Consider the following 27,057-nt stretch of genomic DNA (forward strand, 5'->3'; position numbering starts at 1 on the left):
AATTTGAGCGCTCCTCATTCTCTCATTCACTAGACTGCCGCGACTCTCTTCATATCGCTTGGTACACTCCAGCTTTTACAAACTCACCGGCACGCTGCTGGAGCGGGACCAAGCACTTCCCTTCTCTCATAGGGAGGAACTAAAATGTAAGGGCCAAGCTTGTTAGCAAATGACTTCCCCATTACCACGGTAAAGCGGCTGCCGCCATCTTTATTGTGGCCCATGATTCTTCGTGTTGGTCTAAGAAAAAATGAATAATAAGGAAGACTAAAATTCTGCAAGTTAGTCTAGGACCGCACAAGCCTAAGTCGGAACCGAGCTATCTTCCGGTCGCAACCCAGCCCGGAGTGGTTAGCTCTTGGGGATGGAGGGCGCGCCAGCTGCTGACGCAATGACGCCAGGGGTGGGGCCAAGTGCGCGCCCCGCCCAGATGCTTCCGGCTTACGGGCCCGTACTGAAGCGTGTTTAGCGCAGAGCCCAGACGCCTTAAGGAAGTGTGCTCTGGCGCACCGGAAGCTGCCGGAAGAGAGCGATGGCGGGTTTGGCTGTAAGAGACCCTGCGGTGGATCGTTCTCTGCGTTCGGTGTTCGGTAAGGGGAATTCGTGGAGCCAAGCATCGGGGTGGGATGGAAAGAGACAAGGAGCAGCAAGGAATACCCCCTGCACCTAATGAATTCCTGCAGGAGCTGGTGACGGGTCGGGTTTGCGGCTCTACCTGCCTGTCTTGTGGAACGGCCACTCCAGTGGACTCGCGGGCAAAGTGATGCTCCCTTCCCCTGAGGTCTCACAGCCTTTTCATGATGTGGCTGAGGAAGTTAAACTAGCGTTCAGTTTCTATGCGTTTCTCCTTTCATGAGCTTCTATTATTATCTAGAATCGAGGGTGCATGGCAACTGTCCTGTACTACTCACTCCCTGTCCCAGAATACAGATTATATGCTGAGTGTATAGAACCCTGTGTCCACTTCCCGCCCTCTCATAAGGACTTTCAGCCTCAGTTTTTTACGTGTAACATTTTGGTTCGATACTGGTAGTGGCCACCTGGAGTCTTAAAGTGGATTGTAAATGAATGAATGAACGAATGATTAAGATCTCGTCGAAGAAATTTTAAAGAGGATCAGGTTCATTCTGAGTAATCTTTAAAGATGAAATAAGTTTTTTTTATTTTTTTAAAGATTTTATTTATTTATTTGACAGATCACAAGTAGGCAGAGAGGGAGGCACGGGGGGGGGGGGGGCGGGGAAGCAGGCTCCCTGCTGAGCAGAGAGCCCCATGGGGGACCTGATCCCAGGACCCTGAGATCATGACCTTAGCTAAGGCAGAGGCTTAACCCACTGAGCCACCCAGGCGCCCAGAAATAAGTTGTTGTTGTTGTTGTTGTTGTTGTTGCCCGGAAATAAGTTGTTGTTGTTGTTGTTTAAAGTCCGTGTGGTGATTTTAAAGCACCTTTTGGAATGGCCATAACAAAACAGTTCTGAATAATTTTTAAACATCCTCCACTACATTCATGGTTATCCTTTGAGTTTATATGTATGTGTGGAAATACAGAAATAATATGCCAGTTTTTAAAATATCAAATACATTGGTATTTTTAGTAGTTGTCGATAAGACTTGCAGATCTTCAAGTAAATACAAATGCCAAAGTATTTATTTTCACCGAAGGTAAGGAAAGTCATAACACTTGTAAGATAAGTCTGAGAACTGATATTTAGAAGTGCCTGTACCTTTTATATTTAATCTTAGTGGTTTGTTTTGTAGTTAAAGTCCGCAGACAACATTGAAATGTTGTCTGAAGTACCATGAAACTAGGAGGGTGGGAACACTATTTTGAGATAGTTGTTACATTTTCAATGAAGTACTGATTCGTTTTACTTTCTCACAGAGGAAATAGGTTACAAACTCAGAGTTTTAATCTGTTGTCTATTTTCTTCCGTAGTGGGGAACATTCCATATGAGGCTACTGAAGAGCAATTAAAGGACATCTTTTCTGAGGTTGGACCCGTTGTTAGTTTCAGGTGAGATTCTCCTTTGATTACTTGGGGTTTTCTTTAAAATCACAAATCTGGCCTTTAGCAATAATAGCAAGGTTTTTACTGGTGACTTTTCACATGCATCCTTTTGTTTGTAACAGCTTTATTCCGGTATAATTCACATACCATACAATTCACATTTATTTTTACTAAAAGATACATTTTTTAACTTTATTTATTTATTTGAGAGAAAGAATGAAAGAGAGAGAGCATAAGAGTCAGGAGGGTCAAAGGGAGAAGCAGACCAGACTCTGCTGAGCAGGGAGCCTGATGTGGGACTTGATCCCGGGACTCCAGGATCATGACCTGAGCCAAAGGCAGTCGCTTAACCAACTGAGCCACCCAGGGGGCCCTTACTAAAAGATACATTTTTTTATTTAAAAATGTTTTAAAAATATTTCAGTGAAATAGTCAAAGTGATAAAGTTATTTGTCTTAGAGTGGACCAAATTAGAATATGCCCATGTTAGCAAGAACCCTATGTATGTGTAACATTTGTGCCTGATACTTGGTTCTGCTCCTCCAGGTTGGTATATGATAGGGAGACAGGAAAGCCAAAGGGTTATGGCTTCTGTGAATACCAAGACCAGGAGACAGCACTTAGTGCCATGCGAAACCTGAATGGGCGTGAATTCAGTGGGAGAGCACTTCGAGTGGACAATGCTGCCAGTGAAAAGAACAAAGAAGAACTGAAGAGTGAGTATAAACCTGATTTGTATGCAACACGAATTAGTAAAGATGTAACAATGAAGATGTTTCCATTTGTGATATGTTTTAGCACCTGTTAAAATGGTTAGCCACATAGCTTCTTGACCCCCTTGAGGCTCCTGCATTAGGGAAGTGTATATCTTTGAGAAACAAGATAAAGTTGACTTTAGAAGTCCTTCAGTTACAAAGGAGTTGATTTACAGTTGAAGATGAATTCAGGCTCGCCAAGCCATTAGTTGCACGAACTATGTCATTAGGTACCTGCTGCTATAACTGTTTGTCAGATCTGTAATTGGTGGGATTACTAAGGCATCCTGGCTTTTTTCATGAGGTACCAGGTCAGGAATTCCATTCTGAAATTAGCATCTTTTTTCTGTTATTTTGTTTTTAAGATTAGCATCTTTATCTCTTATTTCGCTTCTAATGACTTGTCAAAAGGAAGTCAATATGCCTCATCCCTAATTTAGGTTAACATTTTCAACCTATGTGATCCTAGTCCCAGCTTTCTTCTGAGAACAGAAAATACATTCTGTCACTTTCCTCTACAGAAATAAGAGATTTGCAGATCACTTACTTCTCAGTTCCAGATAATTTAAAGTTATAGCAGGTCCTGGAAAGGAAACAGCCCTGGGAAGTAGATACTTGAAATGATTTAGCTCATAATTTTGCCTCCTTAACTTTTTGTACTTTCTTCCCAATCAGGCCTTGGCACTGGTGCCCCTGTCATTGAGTCACCTTATGGAGAGACCATCAGTCCTGAGGATGCCCCTGAGTCCATTAGCAAAGCAGTTGCCAGTCTTCCACCAGAGCAGATGTTTGAGCTGATGAAACAAATGAAGGTGGGAGGAGGCATTAGGTTAAGAACAAATCAAATCACATCAAATTTTTGAGGAGCAATCAAGTGAATGGAAATGATTCCCTGAATTCAAATATAAGGTGTGCCTGTTGACCACCATTTCTTGCACCTTCGATATGCCATATGTGCACAGCATATTTTATATTTTGTGTAAAGAGCTTTCCATTTTTTATACACAAACACAACTATACAATCTGGCTTTTTGTGGCCCGTAGATATCAGATGCAGATCTTCAAATGTGGCTTTTCTCCTAAATGGTGGTATTATGGTATTTGAAATGCCTCTTCCTTCTCTTGCCTGTCATGACCAAAATTTTGTGTGCTATACAAAAACCGATGATAGCTTAAAAAGCTTCTTAAGTATTATATTTCTCAGATGAGAATGGCTCTAAATCACTATTAATTTCTAAGTACTAAGTATTGAACCTGATGATGAATCTCTTTATCTTCCCAGCTTTGTGTCCAGAATAGTCCCCAGGAAGCACGGAACATGTTGCTTCAGAACCCTCAGCTGGCTTATGCTTTGCTACAAGCGCAGGTAGTGATGAGAATTGTGGATCCAGAGATTGCTCTGGTGAGTGCTTCTTATTTGTTTATGGAAACACCACGGCACACCTTGAGTGGGGTAGGAACTGCCTGATTGCTTTGTTAAACAGACAACTCATAGATTTGTCTTTTCATTTTTTAGAAAATTCTGCATCGCCAGACAAATATCCCAACACTGATTGCAGGCAACCCTCAACCGGTCCACAGTGCTGGGCCTGGCTCAGGATCCACTGTGTCAATGAACCAGCAGAATCCTCAGGTCCCTCAGGCCCAGGCTTTGGTAGGGCTTTATCTCCTATAACATTTCTTTTACGTGTTTTGAATGCTGTTTTCATGTTAGGAAGATATACTGAAAGAAGAACAGTCAGGAGCTGAAGATGATAATTTCAGTTCCCAGGCATAAAAGCAGTTTCCATTTTGTAGAGTACATGGCATCTCAATAAACATAGATTTGGTGCCAAGTTTGTGAAAGAAAGCGATCCTTCATGTGTGTCCTTTTTTTTTTTAAGATTTTACTTATTTATTTGATAGACAGGGATCACAAGTAGGCAGAGAGGCAGGCAGAGAGGCGGGGGAAGCAGGCTCCCTGCTGAGCAGAGAGCCTGATGCAGGGCTCAATCCCAGGATCCTGGAATCATGACCTGAGCCGAAGGCAGAGGCTTTAACCCACTGAGCCACTCAGGCGCCCCTGTCCTTTTATATATAGGCTAATTTTGGTATTTATGTGCATGTGTGGTACTATGGTTGGCACTTCGTTATTCTACATCCATTATCTCATCTAGGACTTACAGTAATTATATAAGGTTGGCATTCTTACATCTCCTTACCAATGGAAAAAAGTAAAGCTTGCTTGCCAAACATGACGCAAAACTGAAGCCATAGGAAATCAGTACGTTTGAAAACTGAAAAATTTCTTTATAGAGAAATAGAAATAAACCCCAAAGATAAATGACAAATTGGGAAAAAGTATATGCCACACACATGACAGACAACAGGCTGATTTAGACTCCTTGGTCACATTCAAGAATGTTTATTGCCACATTATAATAGTGAAACGTTAAAACATCCTAAATGTACATTAGTGGAAGAATGGGGGAAATGTTGTATATTTATCCAGTGAAATACTCTGTAGTAGTTAAATAAATTATACCTTTTGCCATGAATGACTTTCAAAAACCTAGTTCCGTATAGTAGTAAAGAGGAACTAGGATACATGGTGTAAAACAGATAACTCAAAAGTTACGGAAGTGAAAATGAGTGAATGTAGAAGCCTTCCCAAAATACGGCATATTTGTATTTGCACAGAACCCAAAAACATGTTGAATGAGTTGCAAATATGTTTAGTATGTAATGATTTACATACAATTTTAAAATGTCTAAAAATTCTTAAGTGGTTGTCTTAAGAAGGGGACACAGGATGCAGTTAGGGAAGACCAGAGGGCAGATTTCAAGTATATATAATATATTTATTTCCTAAACTGTATGTTTATTTTTTTCTATACAATTTATATATCTGGAGCTTTTCATAGTAAAAGTGTTCAACCTCAGGGTAAATGTAAACAGAAAGAACAGTAATCTACCATTTTTACCATTCAGATTGGTAGAGGTAAACAACTTGAAGTCAACCATAGGTGCTACATATGGCCTCACAACACAGGTCAGACTTGTCAGTGTCTGCTTTTAGAGAACATGGTCCATCTTAATTGTGTTCTATATAACCAGGCTCATGTGTATTGTCCAAAGGCATATACATACCATTTTTTTTTATTTTTGTTTAGGGTGGAATGCATGTCAATGGTGCACCTCCTCTGATGCAAGCTTCTATGCAGGCTGGAGTTCCAGCACCAGGACAGATACCAGCAGCTGTAACAGGGCCTGGTCCTGGTTCCTTAGCTCCTGGAGGTATGTTTCCTTTACAGTCTCCACCATTTTGGTATTTTGCTAAAGTTTTGTTGTAGCAAATGGTATAATGTCACCAAATTATTATGTGGTAATAAGATCTTCATATAAAATTACATAGCTAGAAAGCATATATCCTAGCTGGAGGAAATAGTTGGTCTCTTATACACAGAGAGAAGGGAAAAGGACCACAAAATGCAAAAGTGAGGTAAAACTTCCTAATTAACAAGGGGGAAATGGAATGAATGGAAACTAGCCAACAAAGCCAGCAAATAGAGGGAAAAGAAAACAACATTGTGAAATAAGTAGTAATAAACGCAGAGTAAGGAGAAAGGAATAAAATCTCATGTAGTCATTATTCTGCTAAATGTGAATGGACTGTATTTTCCCACCAAAAGCCAGAGACTTAGATTAGGTTGAAAGGCACATTAAAAAAAAGACACAAAATACATAGTGACATTTGTTTTATTATATTTAATAGATATGAAATTGCATTTCATTAAATATAATCAGACCAAACAACAAAAGGAAAAAAGAATTTTTGAAACTGTGCATTTTGATTGCAAGTGTGTATGTAGAAATTATTAATGAGTATTGCTATTATGCTTGTAGCTCTTTGTCATTCAACAGTCGTAACTAAGAGTTACTGAGTGAAATAGTGGTTCCCTATATGAAACTCCTATATGAACACATGATACATATCAATATTTTAAGTTTTATGCAACATATTTGCCTTTTGTTAATTTATCTAATCTGGGTTAGATTGACTACAACACTACTCAGTGTTGAATCTCAATTGTTCTGTTTTGTAGAGAAACTGTTCTACAGAGCTAAGTTGACAAGGAATAGAGGAAGGGATTTTAAAAGAAATTTCAGCAAATTCATGATTTTTATTTACCTATAGAGTAAATATCTTTCAATGAAAGAAATGCATTCAGTATTTTAATACATTTTTGAGTTATGGGTGCCTAACTTAAAAACCTTAAAATAAGGGTGCCTGGGTGGCTCAGTTGGTTAAGCAACTGCTTTCAGTTCAGAATCAAGTTCTGGGATCAAGTTCCAGGATCGAGTCCCGCATCGGTCTCCCAGCTCCGTGGGGAGTCTGCTTCTTCCTCTGACCTTCTACCCTCTCGTGATCTCTCTTACTTGCTCTCTCTCTCAAATAAATAAATTAAATCTTTTTTTAAGGATTTTTTTATGTATATGACGGAGATCACAAGTAGGCAGAGAGGCAGGTTGGGTGGTGGGGGAAGCAGGCTCCCTGCTGAGCAGAGCCTGATGTGGGGCTCGATCCCAGGCCCTTAGATCACGACCTGAGCTGAAGGCAGAAGCTTAACCCACTGAGCCACCCAGGTGCCCCAATAAATTAAATCTTGAAAAAAAAAAACCTTAAAATATCACAAGTCGAAATGTGGCTCTACTACACATGACAAGTATGCAACCTTTGACATAGGCAGCTCATAATGTGAGTTGAAGAACACCCAAGTCATCTGTATTCTGTTCAGTGATATAGGTGCCCTGATCATGCAATTAGATGTCACAGAAGCATCAAACTACTGTAAAAAAGTTTCTAAGTGCTCTCCATTTCTGTACTTACAGTGTCATGAATTGTTAACATACAGTGTGTGGAGCAACATTTCTGTGGACCACACTTTGAGTACCTTTGTAGTAATAGACAAAAAATAAGTAAAAGATCCTGAATAAAGTAGTGGAACCAGTAAGCATGACTTATTATGGGAGATTTAGGTCTTTTGATTAAAGAATACACTTTTGCCCCCAAAAACCTTGGAACAGTTAAAAAACACATACTTGGGGGCACCTGGGTGGCTCAGTGGATTAAGCCGCTGCCTTCGGCTCAGGTCATGATCTCAGGGTCCTGGGATCGAGCCCCGCATCGGGCTCTCTGCTCTGCAGGGAGCCTGCTTCCTCCTCTCTCTCTGCCTGCCTCTCTGCCTACTTGTGATCTCTGCCTGTCAAATAAATAAATAAAATCTTTAAAAAAAAAAAAAACACATACTTGGCCATAAAATAAAAACAAGTTTAAAACGTAGAGATTTTACAGGCCATGTTCTCTTATTATAAACGGTAAAATTAGAAGTAGTTAAAATGTGACTGAAAATAACATTTACTTGGAAAAATAAGGGACATAACACTAGGTAATCCTTGAATTAAAGGGGAAATAAAGAAGAGATTTATAAATTATCCAAAAGGCAACGAAAAGTATACAAAAAAGTATGGGAAACAGTACTTAAAATGAATACCTTCAAATGCCTGCGTTATTAAAGAATAAAGGAACTCTAAGTACTAGTTTTAAAAGAACTAGGAAAATACTTTTTATAAAGAAACAAGATACCAAAAACAGGAAATTAATAAATATAGAAGTTGAAAGTAGGTGTGAAAGGAACTTAAAATGATATTTTTATAAGTTTGTAGCATTTCTATTTCTGAAGTTATTAGAACATCAATCAGATGTTTGAAATACCCTGTACAAAATTCATTGACAGTTGGTGAGAAGGGGAAACAGCCTAGTAGTAGAGAAGGCAAAGAAAATGAGTAGGTGCTTTGTAGAAGAGCAGATCCAAATGGCAACAAAGACAAATGCATTTGTAGTCATGGGATTGCAAATTAAATTACAGGATTTCACTTTACTTAAACCTGGTCTGGCAAAAGTTTCAAAGAGAGATGACACTATTAGTGGGGAAAGTGGTATCATAACTTGTTACTGGAAATGCGAAATGTTTTAGCCTTTTAAGAAAGTAGTCTCACATTTAAAATCCATGTACACTTTTACCCACCAATTCACTTCTGGGAAGCTGAAAGTGAAAGTGCCATCGTGTGATAGTGTATAATAGGAGAAATTATGCCCATATGTCCTTCTGCGACCACTTTCCTCAGATCCTAAATCTTTACATTGTTTTAGTGAATGGCCTGAATAAATCATAGAGTGGTTTGTAATTAGAAGAGACCTTTGAAATTCTGTAGACTGGCAGTTCTCAAACTTTAATGACCACCTGAGGAGCTTATTAAAGTGCAGGTGCTGGTCCCCACCACCAGACTTTGTAATGCAGCAGGTCTGAGGTCAGGCCCTGGAATTTGCAGTTCTGTCAATTTTTGGTGACACTGACACTTCTGGTCTGAGCAGCACATTCTGAGAACCACTGGTTTAAACCAGCTCATTCGCTTTACAGATGAGTAAGCATGGGCAGATGTTAACTTTATCAAATCACTTGTTCAAAATCACAGTTACTTAGTAGGGATGGGGCTAGCACAGGTTCAGGTTCTTAATCAATGGCTCTATGGTACCTGGCATATTAAACGGACTAAGAGAATATAATGTGGGGACACCTAGGTGGCTCAGTCAGTTAAGCATCAGCCTTCAGCTCAGGTCATGATTTCAGGGTCCTGGGATCGAGCCCTGTGAGCTCTGCATGGGGCTCCCTGCTCAGCAGGGAGTCTGCTTTTCTCTCTCCCTCTGCCCCTCCCCACCATTCATGCATGCTCACTATCTCCCAAATAAATAAATAAAATCTTAAAGAGAGAGAATATGATGTGTACTTGATCTTTTAGTTAAGTATTAATGAACTGCAAACAGTTCAGCTCGTCTTTTCTTCTTCCATACAGCATATATAGTTCCTTTGAGGAAAAGAGAATTATTGCTATATAGAAAGGATGAGACAAGGACTTGTGGTACGTAATTATTCTTTGTATAGCGAAGAATACTGTCCCAACTGGTTAGGGTAAAGCAGTGGTTCTCAACCCTGTTAGACCCTGCAGGCCCTTTTCATAACATTTTCTTAATGTATTTCATAATGACTTTTTACTATCCTGAAATGAAATACACAGATATAACCTACTTAACATGAGTTCCCAAAAAAATATAATGCCCTTACTATAATATAAAGGAGAAATAAAAGGAAATTAACCTATAATAAAGAATATTTTAATATGCACGCGTTCAGGCACAACTAGACAAGAAACCAAAAGATAGTAGTCAGATGTTTGCTCCTATCCCATCAGTGTAAAAGCTACAGATGCAGACAGATACAGGTATGGTGTTTTCGCAACTCAAATACGAGAGGGACTGTTGACATTAGTGTTACGATTTTCTCAAATGGTGAAAACTTTTGGTAAAGTTCTTAATGAAACAAAATGCAGTACCTGTAATTGACTCAGTAATTGTATTTCTGGAAAATTCAGTTTATATGTGTACAGATATAAATAGGAAAAAAGAGCTTTTTTGTTTACAAGTACAGCAGACTTAGGTTCTAAGTTCAGATGACTGTAAACAGGTTTTCATTTGTGCTAATGTTCACCAAGACATCTGAAAATTTTGCAAGACAAGATAATTCTGGATTATGGAGGACTATCTCAGACATTGCATTGCATCTAGTATCCCTATTGGCTTCTCATGAAATGCCAGCCATGCCCCATAAATCTTTTCACAACAAAAACCCACAAATTTACAAAATACCTTGGGAACAATATTGCCTCCTCTGAGAGGAGTTATGTGGGCAAGTGCCATTGTTCTATATCACAGAATTTCTGCCAAGGTTTTAGTAACCAGGGTGATTAAATATTCTCATTTAACTCACTTTTCTATCATTGAACCCTGGAGTTTACTAACAAACTTTACCTTCCGTATAACTGCGTTGTTTAGTGCTAATTATGATCTTTTTTTTGTAGTTTTCTGCCTGTGAGGCAGAAGAAGGGAATTTGTTAACTCAGCCACTGTCCTAATTTTTTTCTCCAGTGTCCTAATTTGGTTTTTCTTTTCTTCTCTTTATCTTCTAGGAGGAATGCAAGCCCAGGTTGGAATGCCAGGAAGTGGACCAGTGTCCATTGAGCGGGGACAAGGTAAATAAGTACTAGTATCTGGTTAATGTGGACTAGACTTGGAAATGTTGTATATCTGCTCTGTTCTAATATGGCAGCCACTAACCATATGTGGCTGTTTGAATATCAAATTCATTGAAATTAGGCAGAACTTAAAATTCAGTTCCTCGTTCCCACTAGCCACATTGCAAGTGCTCAGTGGCCACATGTGGTTATGGCACCACATACTGGATATGGCAGATAGATAGTATTTCCCTCATTGCAGAGTATTTTGTTGCACAGTGTTAGTCTAGACTTTCCATCTAGTGGCTCAGAGCCCAGCTCTACAAGAATCAATAAAGCAGATGGATCTTTTGTTTCTATTTATGTCTCCTTTTCATAATAATCTAATGACACTGCTGGCATGCCCTCTCTCACTCTGTGGATATCTGTTGACTGATTAAGGAATTTTAATAATGAGCATATAACATGTAGAAGCCCAATCTAAACCACAGATAAGACTGGGTGGGGATCAGAGGTCTGTGAAGCCTACGTGGTAAGGGTATGTTACACTGTGGCCGTAACACTGGCTACCACAGCAATGGCCACTCCAGAATAATCTCCAAATTATTTCCCTCTGTTGCTAGTGTTTGAAGAAACAGAAAATGCAGTGGTTTGGTTGAAAACATTAGGAGGAGAGAGTGAGAAAACAGAAGGAACTAACAGTAAAATTGAGCACGTGCTATAGGCCAGGCACTTTAATTTTCATCAACAACTGTGTGAGTTAAGGGGCAGCACCTCAGTATTCAGGTAAAGAGATGGAAGCTCAGAGTTTTAAGTTATTTCTTCCTGGGCACATGGTAAGTAAATACTGCTGAGTAATGTGGACAGGACTTGGAGCGCTCATCTCTCCCAGCTAATAAGTGGCAGTGCAAGGTGCTGAAGTCTCTGACTAAAATCTTCCTCTTTCTGAAAATCCTCACCGCCTCTATTAACTTCCACAAACTCTCTTCATTGTCTTCTATTCTCAGTCATATTGTCATCATGATGAGAAAGAATAGCTTTGGGCAGCACAGAGAAGCTTAAGTTACTTCTTAGCACATGGCCTATAAATGAAACCCATTTTTTAAAAACAAAATATTAAGATAGAGGCCTTCTGTACTGTATTTTCTTGTCTACAGTTTATTCACTAAGGTTGGGTGCTAAAGTGACAGAATGGATCATCTGATCAGATGTTTGACAGTGGAACAAGCTCTTGACCAAATGCCTTGTCTAAGCAGCCTGTGGTTTTGTGCTGTTGTGCCCCAATGCCCTTGACCACTCTCAGTAGATCGTATGTGTACCCAGAGTATTGCTGCATTAGGGAGAAAGCATTGGGATTCCAGTCATATTTTTCTTCTTCCCAAGCCATCAGTCAATCAAACTTGAGCTGTTTAATATGTATTTCCAAAAGACCTCTCCTGCTGTAATTCTTATCACCTCTCTGGGTCCAAAGTTAGCAAAGGGAGATAACTAGAGTTTTAAAGATATATCAGGTGTGTCTTCTCAAAGAGATAAAGGAGATGAGTGTTCTTTTATAGTTTTTGATCAGTACTCAGCAGAGGAAGCAAGAATCTTTCCACTTGTACCCAGTTTTCTTTCTTTTCCTGGAATCCATGCTTCTTATGCACATTTGTAATGGTAAAAAGAGACAGTGAGATTAGTTTAAGAAGACACTTCTTTCCTTCTGCCACCTCTGTGTAGTGTTGGCTCTCTTATCGTTTCATTGGTCTTTGTCTGCTATTGTCATGGTGTTTGCTTATCACCAGAGACTCGCAATGGCAGAATATTTTTTGAGGAGTGATGTTCTCTTTCTTTGTCTAAAGATCATTCACTGCATTTCCCGCAGAGATTTTTATGCAATAAACTACGGCAAAAACAGTACAGTCCGCTTCTGTTAGGGACCTTTTCAGAATAAATCTTGCCTTCCAGATTCAGTACAATGTCTTTCATGTTTGCTTATGAAAATATGTCTGTGTTCTTTGCCTAACTAGAGATTCAGAACTGCCTGTTTCTTGTAACGGTATAAGGAGATTTAGATGGACTTGTAGTAGCAGAGGTGGAAATTCAGAGTGGCTGAATAAAATCAGTGGCCCACCTGTTTCACTTTAGGGGGCAGTCTCATTACAGCAGAACAGTTTCAGATCTCAAAGAAGCTACTATGGTTTAGGAAGACTTTTGTAGCACTCTTGGCTTTTTAACTTACATATGTAAATCTCCAACGTCTGTATGTGTATGATTCTGTGTGTGGGTGTGGGTGTGTGCATGCTGCTTGCGTGTGTGCAAGCTATTTAAGTGTCTGCTCTTTCTCCTTTTGAACTTACTGCTCACCTAGGAACCCTACAGCACTCGCCCGTGGGACCCACCGGGCCTGCATCAATTGAGCGAGTTCAAGGTACCCATTGTATCTACGGGTTTCCTTTTGCTTGTGGTATTCAGGGTGGGACGTTGAGAGGACAAGGGCTGCTTGGCAGTCATCCTCACGTTCGGAACCCAGAAGGGTAGTGTTTTGGGCTTTTGTTTTTAAATTTTTTTTTCCTGTTGGGGCCACAAGCCTAAGATTGACCTCTTCACACAGGGCAGAGAACATGGATGATATGGGCATCTGTCCGAGGCTGTACTCCCTCCCTACTGGTGTCAGGAGGCTTGGATGGAATAGCAGTCTGTAAGGAGACAGCAGGTTCTTGCAGAGCCATGGCAGTGTTCCCATATGCCAAGACCCTACCTCTTTTGTGACTCTGGTCCTTGAACTAAGATTGATTTTAAGGAAAACCAGGAGCATAAGGTTCTTCAGGTTGCAGTGCTAGTCCATGGCAGGTTGCTCCCCACTTTGTTCTTTATATAATTCCATCCATACCTCTGACATGGCACAGATGCTGCCTACACCCTGCTTCTGTTCTTGAACTGCAAGAGGAGTCTGCTGTGGTGAGGTTTCACCCGCTCTCAGGTGTCTGAATTATGTTGTCAGTGGTATATAGAGTCATTTCTTGTTTCCTGATGTGTCCTTCACAACAGTAACTCCCTTTTTGTTTCCCTGTCAGTGCCGATGCAGGACCCCAGAGCCGCTATGCAGCGTGGGCCCTTGCCTGCCAACGTCCCAACTCCTCGAGGTCTATTAGGAGATGCCCCAAATGACCCGCGTGGAGGCACTTTACTTTCTGTAACTGGAGAGGTAGAGCCTAGGTGAGCACTAACAAAGAAGGAAAAGACTGGGGGAATCCAAATTTTCCCTTGGTCCGAGAACACCATCTTTCTGTACCTCTTTGCCTACTTCAACAGATAAATAAATATTCGTGGCCACTGTCTAAGACTAAGGAAGCACTTCTCCTTGGACAGAACTGTATCTGTTGAGTTTGTCATTTTGAATGAACGAACCATGGTTACCCAAGTCATCTTTAGAAACTGGAAATTCTAGCACATATCTAAATAGGAAAAATTTATATTGCTTATCGGTAGTGGCAGTATCAACAGTAGCAGTAATAATAAGATGATGATGATTGATATGAATGGGGATTATGCCTCTGACTCTGCTGTGAGTACTTTACTTAGCTCATCTCATTAAATCCACACAACAGCCCTGTGAGAGTGACACTAATATCGGTCCTGTTTTACAGATGAAGAAACCACGGCATAGAGAAGTTAAGTAAATGTGCCTAAGATCACACAGCTAATAAGTGATAAAGCCTAGATTTGAAACCATGCAGTAACCCACATTCTTAAGCGCTATACTACATACTCGTTCTATACAATGGAATATCCGTTACCTTCTCCTTAATTATGAGTGCCCTGAGCAAATATGAAATTCTAGAATACATGCATTTATATCTCCATAGTTTTTGTTTTGTTTTGTTTTGTTTTGTTTTTTTACCTATTCAGTTCATTCTCTTAGCATTTGTGGACGGATGTTTGCATCGGTTCTTTCTTTTTTTTTATTTTAACTTACTGATCGTCTGCTTGGCATTTTTTTTATTGTTTTGTTCTGTTTTAAAATATCACATTTTTCTCCATCTCTAGAGGTTACCTGGGACCACCTCACCAGGGTCCACCCATGCACCATGTCCCTGGCCATGACAGCCGTGGCCCACCCCCACATGAGATGAGGGGAGGGCCATTAGCTGAGCCCAGACCTCTAATGGCAGAGCCAAGAGGACCCATGCTGGATCAGAGGGGTCCACCCTTGGATGGCAGAGGTAAGGGGAGACCATGTCACAAGGCCGCCTGGCAGTTGTGGGCTGATAATAAACCCAGCAGTCTTGGGTTCTAATCTGGGATAAAGAAGGCTGGGGCAGTGGGGTTGGCAAACATTTTTAAGGTTTATCTGCAAACCTGTAAAACTGGGAAGGAGAAAGCAAAAGCAGTCTCATTTACAGTTGATCCTTGAACAACACGTTTGAACTGCATAGGTCCACTTAGACATTGATTTTTTGTTATAAACATAGTGCAGTACTAAATGTATTTTCTCTTCCTTAATGATTTTCTTAATAACATTCTCTTTTTTCTAGCTTACTTTGTTATTAGAATTCAGAACATAGTACATACAATATACAAAACAGGTGTCCATCAACTGTTTTATTATTGGTGAGGCTTCCAGTCAGCAGTAGGCTACTTGAGTAGTTAGGTTTGGGGGGAGTACTCCAATTATTACCTTATTCAAGGATCACCTGTAGTTGGGGGACATGTGACTGAAGGAATAGATTTCTTTCTTTGATCATTGGTTCTTTTCGCTGTGAAGATGAGCAGCTACACAGTGGTTTTCTTACAACTTTCTTTACAGGCGGAAGAGATCCCCGAGGCATAGACGCACGAGGAATGGAGGCACGAGCCATGGAGGCTAGAGGATTAGATGCCAGAGGATTGGAAGCCCGAGCGATGGAAGCCCGTGCGATGGAGGCCCGTGCGATGGAGGCCCGTGCAATGGAGGCCCGTGCAATGGAGGCCCGTGCAATGGAAGTCAGAGGGATAGAGGCCAGAAGTATGGATACAAGGGGCCCGGTCCCTGGCCCTAGAGGCCCTATGCCTACTGGAATCCAGGGTCCTAGTCCCATTAACATGGGGGCAGTTGGCCCCCAGGGATCCAGACAGGTATGTGTGATACTCACTTCTTGCTTCTACTTGAAATTGTGATCTATTCAGGAATTGGCCATTGAGCCTGGCTATGAGTGCTTTTTGATTTGGGCTATTTCTCAGCTTGTTAGAATAGGAAGATCTCCCTTTTTCTAGTTTCTGTGTCCCTTAAGATGGTTATTTTCTGGCCACCAGGATTGTAGCAACCTTATCCCACAATTTAAGGAATTGTTCCATTCAGAGCAGAGCCCCTGAAGATTTAGGAGGCAGTGTGTATCACTAGAATCTAGGCCTGGATAATTTGAAAACCTCCCCCAAGTGATTCTAATGTACAACTATAGGAACTGCATTAGAGCATATGAAGAACTATTAGCAGTCATTTCGATAATCTTAGATTTACAGAAACCTATTTTAACTTTCATCATGTAGCCTAAGTGAACGGTGGAACATGAAAGGAACAGGAAAGGCAGTTTTTACTAACGTTCACCTTAAAACCTGTGCAACTGAATTCTTATCTTTTCTTTCTCCTTATTTGGCTCTCTCTAGCTATGTGTATATGGCAATCTGTGATCATCTCTGTGTTGTCATCTCCTCCCTCTTTAAACACAAATGTTTGTGGGGAGATGGTATGTGTGTCTCTTCCCTGAATTTGTATGTGCTGGCACCTTCGTCTCCCTCTTGCTCCTCCTTCCTCTATGTACTACTTCTGTCTCTATTCCCTCTTCCATATATTTATGTGTCTTGCTCTTGTTTGTGTGTGTGTGTGTATGCATGAGAGGGAGAGGGAGAGTGTCACTGGAATGGAACACGTTAGTCATCTAGTTCTCTCATTTTATAGGTTCAGAAACTGAGATCCAAGAATTCAGGTGACTTGTCCAAATTCACACAACTAAAAAGTGGCAGAGCAAGGAATAGAACCCACTGTTTTTTTTAGTATACCACTCAGTCCTGTTATCTGCACATCATGTATGTGTATATGTGTATCTGCCTCCCCCTCTTTAATAGGAAATACGAATATGTTGTTTTCTGGTGTGTAAAAGAAAACTATTCTCTTTTTTTCAAATTGTGCTTTTTAAAAATGTGTCTGGGGGCCTTGATGTTTATTCTGCCCTCTAGGATCAGCAGCCTTAAGATAGAAACAGTTTTTATTCATTTATTTAGTCAGTCAGCAAATATTTATTGAGCACCTACTGTGTACCAGAGAGAACTCTAGGTGCTAAGGATATAGCAGGGTGAAAAAAAAGTCCCCACCCCCATAGAGCTTGCTTTCTAACTGGAGAGACTGACAACAAATAACTACATGATGTCGTTATATAATTCTATCAATAGTTTTGTGGAGAAAGACATTGAAAATAAAGGTTGGAAGACCATTTCTGGATAATGTCTTGCTGTTTTGTCTCTGCTAGTGCTTGAACTCGTTACTGTGTAATATTAGGTTTATATAGTTTTCATTAGTAGATTGTATAAAGCGTATTAGATCTGAGTGAAAAAAATAAAAATTTTATCTTCAAATCTTTTTTATATTGTTTAAATTAATATGTTCACTCACATATAAGAGATAGACAGTGGGAACCCTGCTTCTTCCCCTGTATCTGTCTCCCCTCTGACCCCATCCCCTACAGATCATAGCTTTTATTCAATTTTTGATGTATCTTTCTAACAAAGAAGAATATATTATTAGGAAAAAATGCATCTATATTTCCTTTCTTTCACTGTTCTGTGCCTTGTTTTTAACATTATAGTATATCCCTAATTCATAATTTTAAATCAGATATTTAAAAATTAATTCCAGTTTACCTAATTGGAAACTTGTTAGTTTAAAGGCTTATTATGGGGCACCTGGGTGGCTTAGTCGCTAAGTGTCTGCCCTCAGCTCACATCATGATCCCAGCGTCATGGGATTGAGCCCTGCATTAGGCTCCCTGCTCGGCAGGAAGCCTGCTTTCCCTCTCCCATACCCCCTGTTCGTGTTCCCTCTCTCGCTGTGTCTCTCCCTGTCAAATAAGTAAATTAAGTCTTTAAAATAAAAATAAATAAATAAAAGGCTTATCATTACTAGGGTGATTGTGTGACTTATCCAAACAGGGACATGTTTGCAAGTGAGAGTGCTATTAAATAGTTACTCTGGGGCAAAAGCATAAACTGGGACTATCTTGGGCAAACTGTGGCCGTGTGGTCACCTATATTGTGACTTGTCTGCCTAGAACAGGCATTCCTGAAAATTTTAAATGGCCATTATTGAATGTTTAGCTCATGATATAATACTTCAAATTAGTGTTAACTGTGAAGCTTCAAACTTGTTATTTTCCTAATGTTTCAGATCTGTAACATAACATTAAGGTTCAGACTGGTCTCTGGATTCAGTATTGATAAAGAACAGAAAGTGACAATAAAGTGTATTGTGCTTCCTTCCCTTTTTAAACAAGATAAAAATGATTTTTTACCATTTTTGATTACTCAGGGTCATCATTGAATGTGCCTATTATATGTGCTATAATAGAAAGTATAGTTATCTCCTATGTGGTCTCCAGTCTCCTTCACCATCAGGCTGTCGCCTAGCTATTCACATTACTGTCATGGCATCTGCTCTTAACAATGTATCCACATTTCTTTTTGTGCTTAGCTGCTTCTGATCCTCTGGGGAAGCAGGTAACTAAGTTTGTTCACAATTTGTGTTTCATAATAGTACCTAAACTCTGGGTGAATGCCTGAGTGTGAACATAACAATATAAGGACCTTTAACAGTTATTCTTGGTGCTCTGAGGCCTTTTCTTTGGGTTCTGTTAGTCTTCCCAAAGATCAAACTCACCAAAGATCATAAATAAGTATGATATAACTGCATTTTGTTCTTTTAACTTGGGTCAGTCCTATTTATTGCTGTGTATTTAGCAGAAAGCATCTGCTGCATATTTTCTCTGGGAAGGTATAAAAAGCAAATGTTGGGCTAATAGCAGTCTTTTCCCCAGAGGCCTTCCCCTCTCCTTTCTGCCACTGCCATTATGATCATCTCTGCCTTACTTGTCGAATAGGGCTCTTTGGGATGAACTGCCTATGTCTGATTGAACTAGAGGTAGGCGGTATCTCTATGAATGTCGCTTCCCCAGTGGACCAGCATACATTATCTCTAGAATCTGCTGGCTTTCATTGGTGTTTCCACTGAGCACTAGTTTCTAGGATGCTCTCAGTTTTCTCTCTGCTCATGCAGCTGGATTTTGCTTGATTTGATAGTACCTGATTGAGCTGTATGATATTTGTTGATGATGCTAGAGCTGCTATAAGCAAATGTGTCTAACTCCCTACTTGATCTCTTGCTAAACCCTGCCTTCTGCCATTGCTAATGGTAGAAAGTGATCTTCAGAGTCATTAATTTGCTTTTTTTTAAAACTCCTAACCATAATCAAACCATATCTTTCACATTGCTGCTATTGGGTTCTGAATACTATATGAGTAGTTCTGAAAACTCTCTCCTCTCTCTTTGTGCACATAGGTCCCAGTCATGCAGGGAGCAGGCATGCAAGGAGCAAGCATTCAGGGTGGAGGTCAGCCTGGGGGCTTTAGTCCTGGCCAGAACCAAGTTACCCCACAGGACCATGAGAAGGTAAGCTGTCTGTCTCCATAGACACACATCTTCTGGATTCCTCTTTTCAGTTATGACGTGGAGGTCCTGGGTCTTTGGAGTTCCTTTGGAACTGATGTTTACTCTTACAACTTTTTATGATCTTGTTATCTGAAAATCTGTGGGCCTGGTCTTAAAATTCTTAAATGGATGTATGTAAATGGCAGTTTATATTACATTTCAGACTCATTGGGTGATAACGGTTGTTTTCTGCAGACCAGATTGACCTGAAAAATCTGATTTCCTTTTTTCCCTCTCCCCTTTCTGCTTTGTCCCTAAAAACATAGCAGATTCCCCATGAGTACATCTGTTTCTATATTTGACCATCGTGGGGAGCTCATGTCTGATGAGAGGACTAAAACTTGTGAAAAAGATTTTTAAAAGGGGTGCCTGGGTTGCGCCATCCATTAAGTGGTTAAGTATCTTTCTTCAGCTCAGGTCATGATCACGGGGTCCTGCTGGGATCAAGCCCCGCATCAGCTTCAGGCTCCCTGCTCAGCATAGAGTCTGCTTCGCCCTCTGCCCTCCTCCGCCCACTCATCATCTTGCGCATGCTCTGTCTCTCTCAAGTAAATAAAATTTTAAAAATCTTTAATAAAACAGGATTAAAAACTGAAGACTTCCAGGGTTCACAGGTAGCATGTTAGTCTGTAAGAACTTTGGGTTCGTGCAGGCATTTGTGTGATTTGAGTCTCCTAATCTTCGGTATTATTGTACTTGAGCTTTTCATTGTGCCTTTTCTTGCCAGCTGGTTTGGATTTTGATTTGGTTTGGGGTGGGGTTTTTTGCCTGTAGTATTCTATGTGTGAAGTATCCTTCCTTTTTGGACGGAAGCTGGTGGTGGTTTCTTAGCCGCCTTTATTAAAACTCATTCCCCTTTTTTTTTTTCTTCTCTTCACAGGCTGCTTTGATCATGCAGGTTCTTCAGCTGACTGCGGACCAGATCGCCATGCTGCCTCCGGAGCAGAGGCAGAGCATCCTGATCTTAAAGGAGCAAATACAGAAATCCACTGGAGCACCTTGAAAGGTGAGCAGACTTAACCTGCCTAAGTCGGATGATCTCCTTGTGCATTTGGGTATTAGAGACTTTCAGCCTTAACCCATGACCCTCTCAGCTGATCTGTGAAGACTGTCTGAGGCCCACACTCCTCTTGGCTAAACTCTTCACCCTTCATTAGGTCAGCTCCTGTCAGGATGGGAAAGACAACAGGGTATCTGTTCAGTTGTTGAGTTGGTTGTAATCTTTTTTAATCTTTCTTTCCTAATGGCAAAAGTAGCATCACTTTTACGAATTTAATCAAATACAGAAATGGAGAAAGGTCGGAGTAGGAAGCTCTGCTTCCTTAATCTTTTTCCCTGGACAACCTCTAAATGTGGTTTGGTGTGTATCCTTCCAGGATCAGTGGTGTTATTTTATTCCAACTGTCCTGTCAAAATGGTGAAAATACAAAGCATTTCAATAAAATATATAAATATTTTGGTTTCCAGTATTTATTTAATATTGACTCTTTTGATGTTAAATTGTTAGAGCACATATTTCAGGGTTGTGACCATCCACCATCACCATCAGTCCCTTTACATTTTAGAGGTTGCTATACACTGTTGCCCTTTCTTTTTCTTTCTTATCTGTCAGATAAAATGGGTCATAATCATGAAACCATCTGATTCTGTGTATTGGCCTTTCTTTTAAATACCATTTTCCTGGGGCACCTGGGTGGCTCAGTGGGTTAAAGCCTCTGCCTTCCGCTCAGGTCGTGATCCCAGGGTCCTGGGATCGAGCCCCACATCGGGCTCTCTGCTCAGCAGGAAGCCTGCTTCCCCTTCTCTCTCTGCCTGCTTCTCTGCCTACTTGTGATCTCTGTTTGTTAAATAAATAAATAAAATCTTTTAAAATAAATAAATAAAAACCATTTTCCCCAACATCTTGTATTTCATAAATAATTTTTTCTTGGGGCATCTGGGTGGCTCAGTGGGTTAAGTGTCCACCTTCCGCTCAGGTCATGATCTCAGGGTCCTGGGATCGAGCCCTGCATCCGGCTCCCTGCTTCACAGGGAGCCTGCTTCTCCCTGTGCCTCTACCACTCCCGCTGCTTGTGTGCATTCTCTGGCATGCGTGCGCACGCGCTCTATCTCTTTCTCTCTCTGTGTCAAATAAATAATCTTTAAAAAATAAATAATTGTTTTCATTTTTCTTTTTTTTTTTTTAAAGATTTTATTTATTTATTTGACAGATAGAGATCACAAGTAGGGAGAGAGGCAGGCAGAGAGAGAGAGAGAGGAGGAAGCAGGCTCCCTGCCAAGCAGAGAGCCCGATGCGGGGCTCGATCCCAGGACTCTGGGATCACGACCTGAGCGAAAGGCAGAGGCTTTAACCCACTGAGCCATCCAGGCGCCCCTGTTTTCATTTTTCTTAACGATTTCTTTAGTTTCAAGTAATCTCCACCCAACTTTGGGCTCAAACTTACAATGCTGAGATCAAGAGTCGTATACTCTACCAACTAAGCCAGCCAGGCACCCCAATGATACTGTTTTCTAAAAACAACTTAAAATTTACATTGTCCCAATATCAGCTGGAATATCACCTTTTGAATTTTTACTTGTTACCCCATCTGTATTATAATTCCCTTCCATATAATATCAGATAATAGTGAGCTCATTTACACTAATTAGAAGTCTTTACAAAATATATTGTGTTTTAATCCATATTTGCAAAGTCATTAAAACATCCAAACTGGAAACATGCTTCATATGTGTATTTAGACTTTTTTTTTTTGGTAGATGCTCAGGTTTATTTATTTATTTATTTTATTAACATATAATGTATTATTAGCCCCAGGAGTACAGGTCTGTGAATCGCCAGGTTTACACACTTCGCAGCACTCACCAGAGCACATACCCTCCCTGATGTCCATAATGCAACCACCCTCTCCCTACCTTCCTCCCCCCGGAGGGAGTTTGTTTTGTGAGATTAAGAGTCTCATGGTTTGTCTCCCTCGCAATCCCATCTCATTTCATTTTTTCCTTCCCTACCCCCAAACCCCCCACACTGCCTCTCAAATTCCTCATAGACTTTTTTTTTAATAATTTTTAAATTTTATGTATTTATTAAAGAGAGAGAGCACAAGCAAGTGGAGCTGCAGGCAGAGGGAGAGGGAGAAGCAGGCTCCTGCCGAGCAGAGAGCCCAACACGGGGCTCAATCCCAGGACCCTTGGGATCATGACCTGAGCCAAAGATAGATGCTTAACCAACTGAGCCACCAAGACATCCCTGTATTTAGACTTTAAATGATTGGACTATAATGATGGATGGCCAGCCAGACTTTTGGTATGTCCAATACTTTATCTTTTTAGTCCAGATACCCAAAGACTTTTTTTTAGTAAAAGTATAGACTGTTACAGTCAGAGGAATAGATCAAAAACTATTCCCCTCTGGGGCGCCTGGGTGGCTCAGTGGGTTAAGCCACTGCCTTCGGCTCAGGTCATGATCTCAGAGTCCTGGGATCGAGTCCCGCATCGGGCTCTCTGGTCAGCAGGGAGCCTGCTTCCCTCTCACTCTCTCTGCCTGCCTCTCTGCCTACTTGTGATCTCTCTCTCTGTCAAATAAATAAATAAATCTTTAAAAAAAAAAAAACAAACTATTCCCCTCTTTTACTTTTTCTAATTTATTTATGTCAGAGAAGACATTCCCTACAATATGAGGAAATTAGTTTTTAGATAGTGAAGAGAGAAATGTTTCTGCAAGTTCTTTCATTGTGTATTCTAGCTTGTAAGATAATTCAAAGCCTTTCACGTAAACCACAGGGCAAAGGTTTTTGTTTTATATTTTATTTTGAAATAATTATAAATTCACAGAAGGTTGGGAAAATAGTACAAAGAGCCTCATGTACCCTTCGCCCCCAGAGATAACATCTTGAGAAGCTGTTACACAATATCTTTTTGGTCTGTAGGAAAAAACCAAGAAACTGACATTGATACATTACTGTTAACTAAATTACAGACCTTTTTCTGTTTTCACCATTTTTTAAACCTACATTCATGTGTGTGCATGTGTGTGTGTGAGAGAGAGAGAGAGAGAAAGATGTGCTGTGTGCTTGTAGGTCTATACAGTTTTATGTGGGCAAGGTTTTAATGTGTATTTGTTGTTACTTGTGCATAATATGGCCAAAATGTTGGCTCTTCATCCATGCTATACCTTGCTAGTTGTGATCCATTTCTGCTGTCACTTCTGACAGGCTTCTATTTTGTTAGATCAATGGTTCTCAACCAGAGGCAGTTTTGTCCCTGTAGGACATTTGGAAATGTCTGGAGACATTTTTCATTGTCACTACTTCAGGGGATATGGTATACTATTGGAATTCAGCAGGTAGAGAGACCAGAGATGCTTTTAAACATCCTATAATCATAGGCTATCTCCCCCACCCCTGTGCACATAACAGTTATTTGTCTCCAAATGTCAGTAGTGCTGAGGTTGAGAAACTCTGCTGTAACAGGTGATCCCTTTGGGGATCCTGGAGGCAGACACCTTAGGAATCTCTCCCTGGTGATTGGCTCTTTTGCATAGCCTCCCTCCCAACTTTACATTTTTTTTTTCCTGATGTTTGGGAAAGAGAACTTTGTCTCCATTTCTAATGACTTTCTCCCAACTTTTCCTTACAGGTTTTCAAAAATACCTGGCAACAAATCGGGAAATTAATTCCATAACTTTGTTGAAATGTTGCAAAAAGATGACTTCTGCATCCTAACCCTTGAATGACTCAAATTGGTGCCAGGTGGAAGATTCCCATCACCTTCTCTCAGAACAAAATCAGCTTATTCTGTTGTCTTAGTTTGTATATTTTCTGTGACTTGAAATAAACTTTGAACACAATTTTAGTATACTGCAAATTGATATACACGACCTTTTTGCTTTTAAAAAGCTGAACACCAAGGTTGAAACCTTAGATGTGTTTTCAACCCTTACCGCAGTATTGTACTTTAATGTTATATTGCCATAGTTCTGTTTTTCCTTTTAGTTAACCACTTATTCTTCTTGGTGATATTTGAGAATTTCTCAGAAGCAATGTTTTCTGGAACTTAGTTTTCACTTTATTTGCTTCCAGCAGGAATAGTAAGATTTGCCCTTTGAGAACTTGCTAGAACTTCTGAGTTTACTGGGAGAAAATAGCCCCTGCTTAGAGCTATAAAATGGTCAAAAGGCCAACAAAGCAAAGAGCCTAGCAGAGCAGTGTATTTAGTTTAGAAAAATGCAATGATCAAAATGCACTTTTTTTTTATCAATAACAGGTTTATTCACATGCACAGTTAAGAGCTAAGACAAGAATGTTGAATTGGCACTGGTTGGAGTGTGTCAGCAACACAGGAAACTGTTAACATTTACCTGTCTGTCCTAAAATTTTTCAGTCTCGGTAGTCAACCTTAAAAGTTAAAGAAGCCACTAATTTTTCACATGTTCAAGATGAAGTGAAAACTAAACAGAAATCAAAGGAACAATATACATTTCATTCTGCCTTCTAGATAATCATGAACTTACAGCCTTCCCGCATAACCAAACTTATTCTGGGAAATTAAAACATAGAAAACCCTAAAACTTCTACATTCTTATTTATTTTAAGAGGACCAAATATAGATCACAAGCAGTCAGATTGCCCATTAGGCCTGCCCCTGCCTGCTTCCTTGCAGATACATGTGACAGTAATTAGTGCCACTGGCTCTAACCTGTGGCTCCTCCTGCCTAGTATTCTCTCTCTCATAGTGGCATTAAGGAGGAACATGATTTCTCTCCCATCAGGCCAACCTCAAGAGGATAAGAGATGCCTTAATAATTAGTAAAGTTCCACTGGAACTATTATTTGAGCCTATTTATATTCTCAGAATCCTACCCTCTGGGTGAGGATTACGGTCAAGTGAATTAAAAGCCTGCCATAGGCTTAGAGAATGTAATAGCATATTGCTTACATGTCAAGCAAAAGAATGCAATGATAATCGACTTTATGAGAGACATTGAAATTGAGGGATTTTCTATTCTGATATGTAAACATTTACTATGACAAAAATTTGCTGAATAAGCTACTTCATATTATAACCTAGGAAGGAAAACGTGCTCAAAATAGCTGAGGAGCTTTCTGGGTATCCTGCTCATCCCCAGTTGAGGCTTAGATGTTGATTATACCTAAGATTTATTATCAATACCTTTTCTGCCTACTTCCATGAATATTCTAGGCCTTAACATGTTGATTTTTAGCAGCAGTCTTACCTTGAAGTATCAATATAGGTAGACATAGAAACAGAGTGAAGCCTTTCTCATTAGGAACTCATTATGTGGAACAATAAGATTCCAAATCAAAATCAATGAAGATCAAATTCTATGGTCAGCAATTATCTTAAGAGGAACCACGTCATCCAGGTTCCATTGTGCATTTTCCTAAAGCCTTATTAAATTTCATTTAGACCATTGAAATCCAGGAAATCAGCAACAGCTGGGATATTCCAATCTGTTCCTACAGAAAATCCATTACTATTTTTTCCTGATGTCCAATTAATAAATGAAACAATTAGCTACCATGAGTTCATGACACCTTTGTTTTGTTCAGACTAGTTACTGAAAATGGATCTTACTAATCCTTCAAATCATATAGGTTTTTGAATCATTAGAAACAACTGTCTGTTCATTTTTGGTCACTTAATGGTAGAGATATAGGTGCTATAATGCTTATTTAGTAAAAACATTCTTACAAATCTAATGAGTTGACTTGTCTTTGGGCACAGTGAAGTATGGGGTTTTTCCTCTCTCTTCAGGGCCCCCCAGTCTTTACTTCTACTGATCGCTGTGACTACTAACATCCCAGAGCCAGGTGGGTGGAGAAAAAAAGCATTTTGATAGGAGAAAAAGACATCTTGCTTATGTCATTAGGTGAATGATTCCTTAATAAATAGGGAAGAGCCTGAAAAATTGTATCAAAGTTTTAAATTTATCTTTTTGAGAAATGAAACGTTTGTAAACCCCCTTAGTAAAAATGATGATAAAGAGCCCCTGTTGACTAAGTCATCTTAAGATGGAGTTCAAGTTTTTGCAATTATTTCCAACAGAACAATGTAAGCTAATGACAATTATCTGACTTTCAATTATAATATAATTTTACCTAAAATTAGCAGAATTCCAGGATTTTCTTTCCCAAATGGAGAGCCTAGATTAAGTAATGAAAGTTTCACTCATTAAGCAAAGAAAAAAATCCTTCATTTCTTGACAAGTAAAAATAAGTAAAGCAGAAATTGCTAATCACACTGGATAAGACCATGTTTAAAATAACAGTAAGGATGTACATAGTGTTATATAGGGATGGGGTTCTTGTTGATTTTTATGTTCATTGTTTTATTATTTATGCTTATTATTATGTTTTGTCATTAATTCTTCAATAAATTTTTTATTTTAAAAAATCACCCTAATTATAAATCTTCTTTGGAGGTGAGAGGGAGGGAAATATATGACCAA

The 27,057-nt window shown here is 39.8% G+C and overlaps 1 protein-coding gene across 3 annotated transcripts; it reads left to right on the plus strand.

Moving 5' to 3' along the window:
- Positions 1–465: 465 nt before the first annotated feature.
- CSTF2 (cleavage stimulation factor subunit 2) lies at positions 466–26,952 on the plus strand. 3 transcript variants are annotated; one of them, XM_045995838.1, is made up of 16 exons: positions 466–590; positions 1,937–2,015; positions 2,556–2,725; positions 3,440–3,576; positions 4,047–4,166; positions 4,281–4,418; positions 5,917–6,040; positions 10,829–10,891; positions 13,224–13,283; positions 13,467–13,553; positions 13,930–14,071; positions 14,903–15,078; positions 15,663–15,970; positions 19,440–19,550; positions 20,470–20,595; positions 24,225–26,952. In XM_045995838.1, the coding sequence occupies exons 1-15, from the start codon at positions 533–535 to the stop codon at positions 20,590–20,592; spliced, it is 1,896 nt and encodes a 631-aa protein (XP_045851794.1). In that variant the 5' UTR covers positions 466–532; the 3' UTR covers positions 20,593–20,595; positions 24,225–26,952. The 3 variants fall into 3 exon arrangements, with proteins under 3 accessions (XP_045851794.1, XP_045851795.1, XP_045851796.1); XM_045995839.1 differs by lacking the exon at positions 13,467–13,553; XM_045995840.1 differs by lacking the exons at positions 13,224–13,283; positions 13,467–13,553 and having other exon boundaries at positions 24,225–26,951.
- The last annotated feature ends 105 nt before the right edge of the window (positions 26,953–27,057 follow it).

Source organism: Meles meles, chromosome X, assembly GCF_922984935.1.
Source record: "Meles meles chromosome X, mMelMel3.1 paternal haplotype, whole genome shotgun sequence".
Taxonomy (NCBI): Eukaryota; Metazoa; Chordata; class Mammalia; order Carnivora; family Mustelidae; genus Meles; species Meles meles.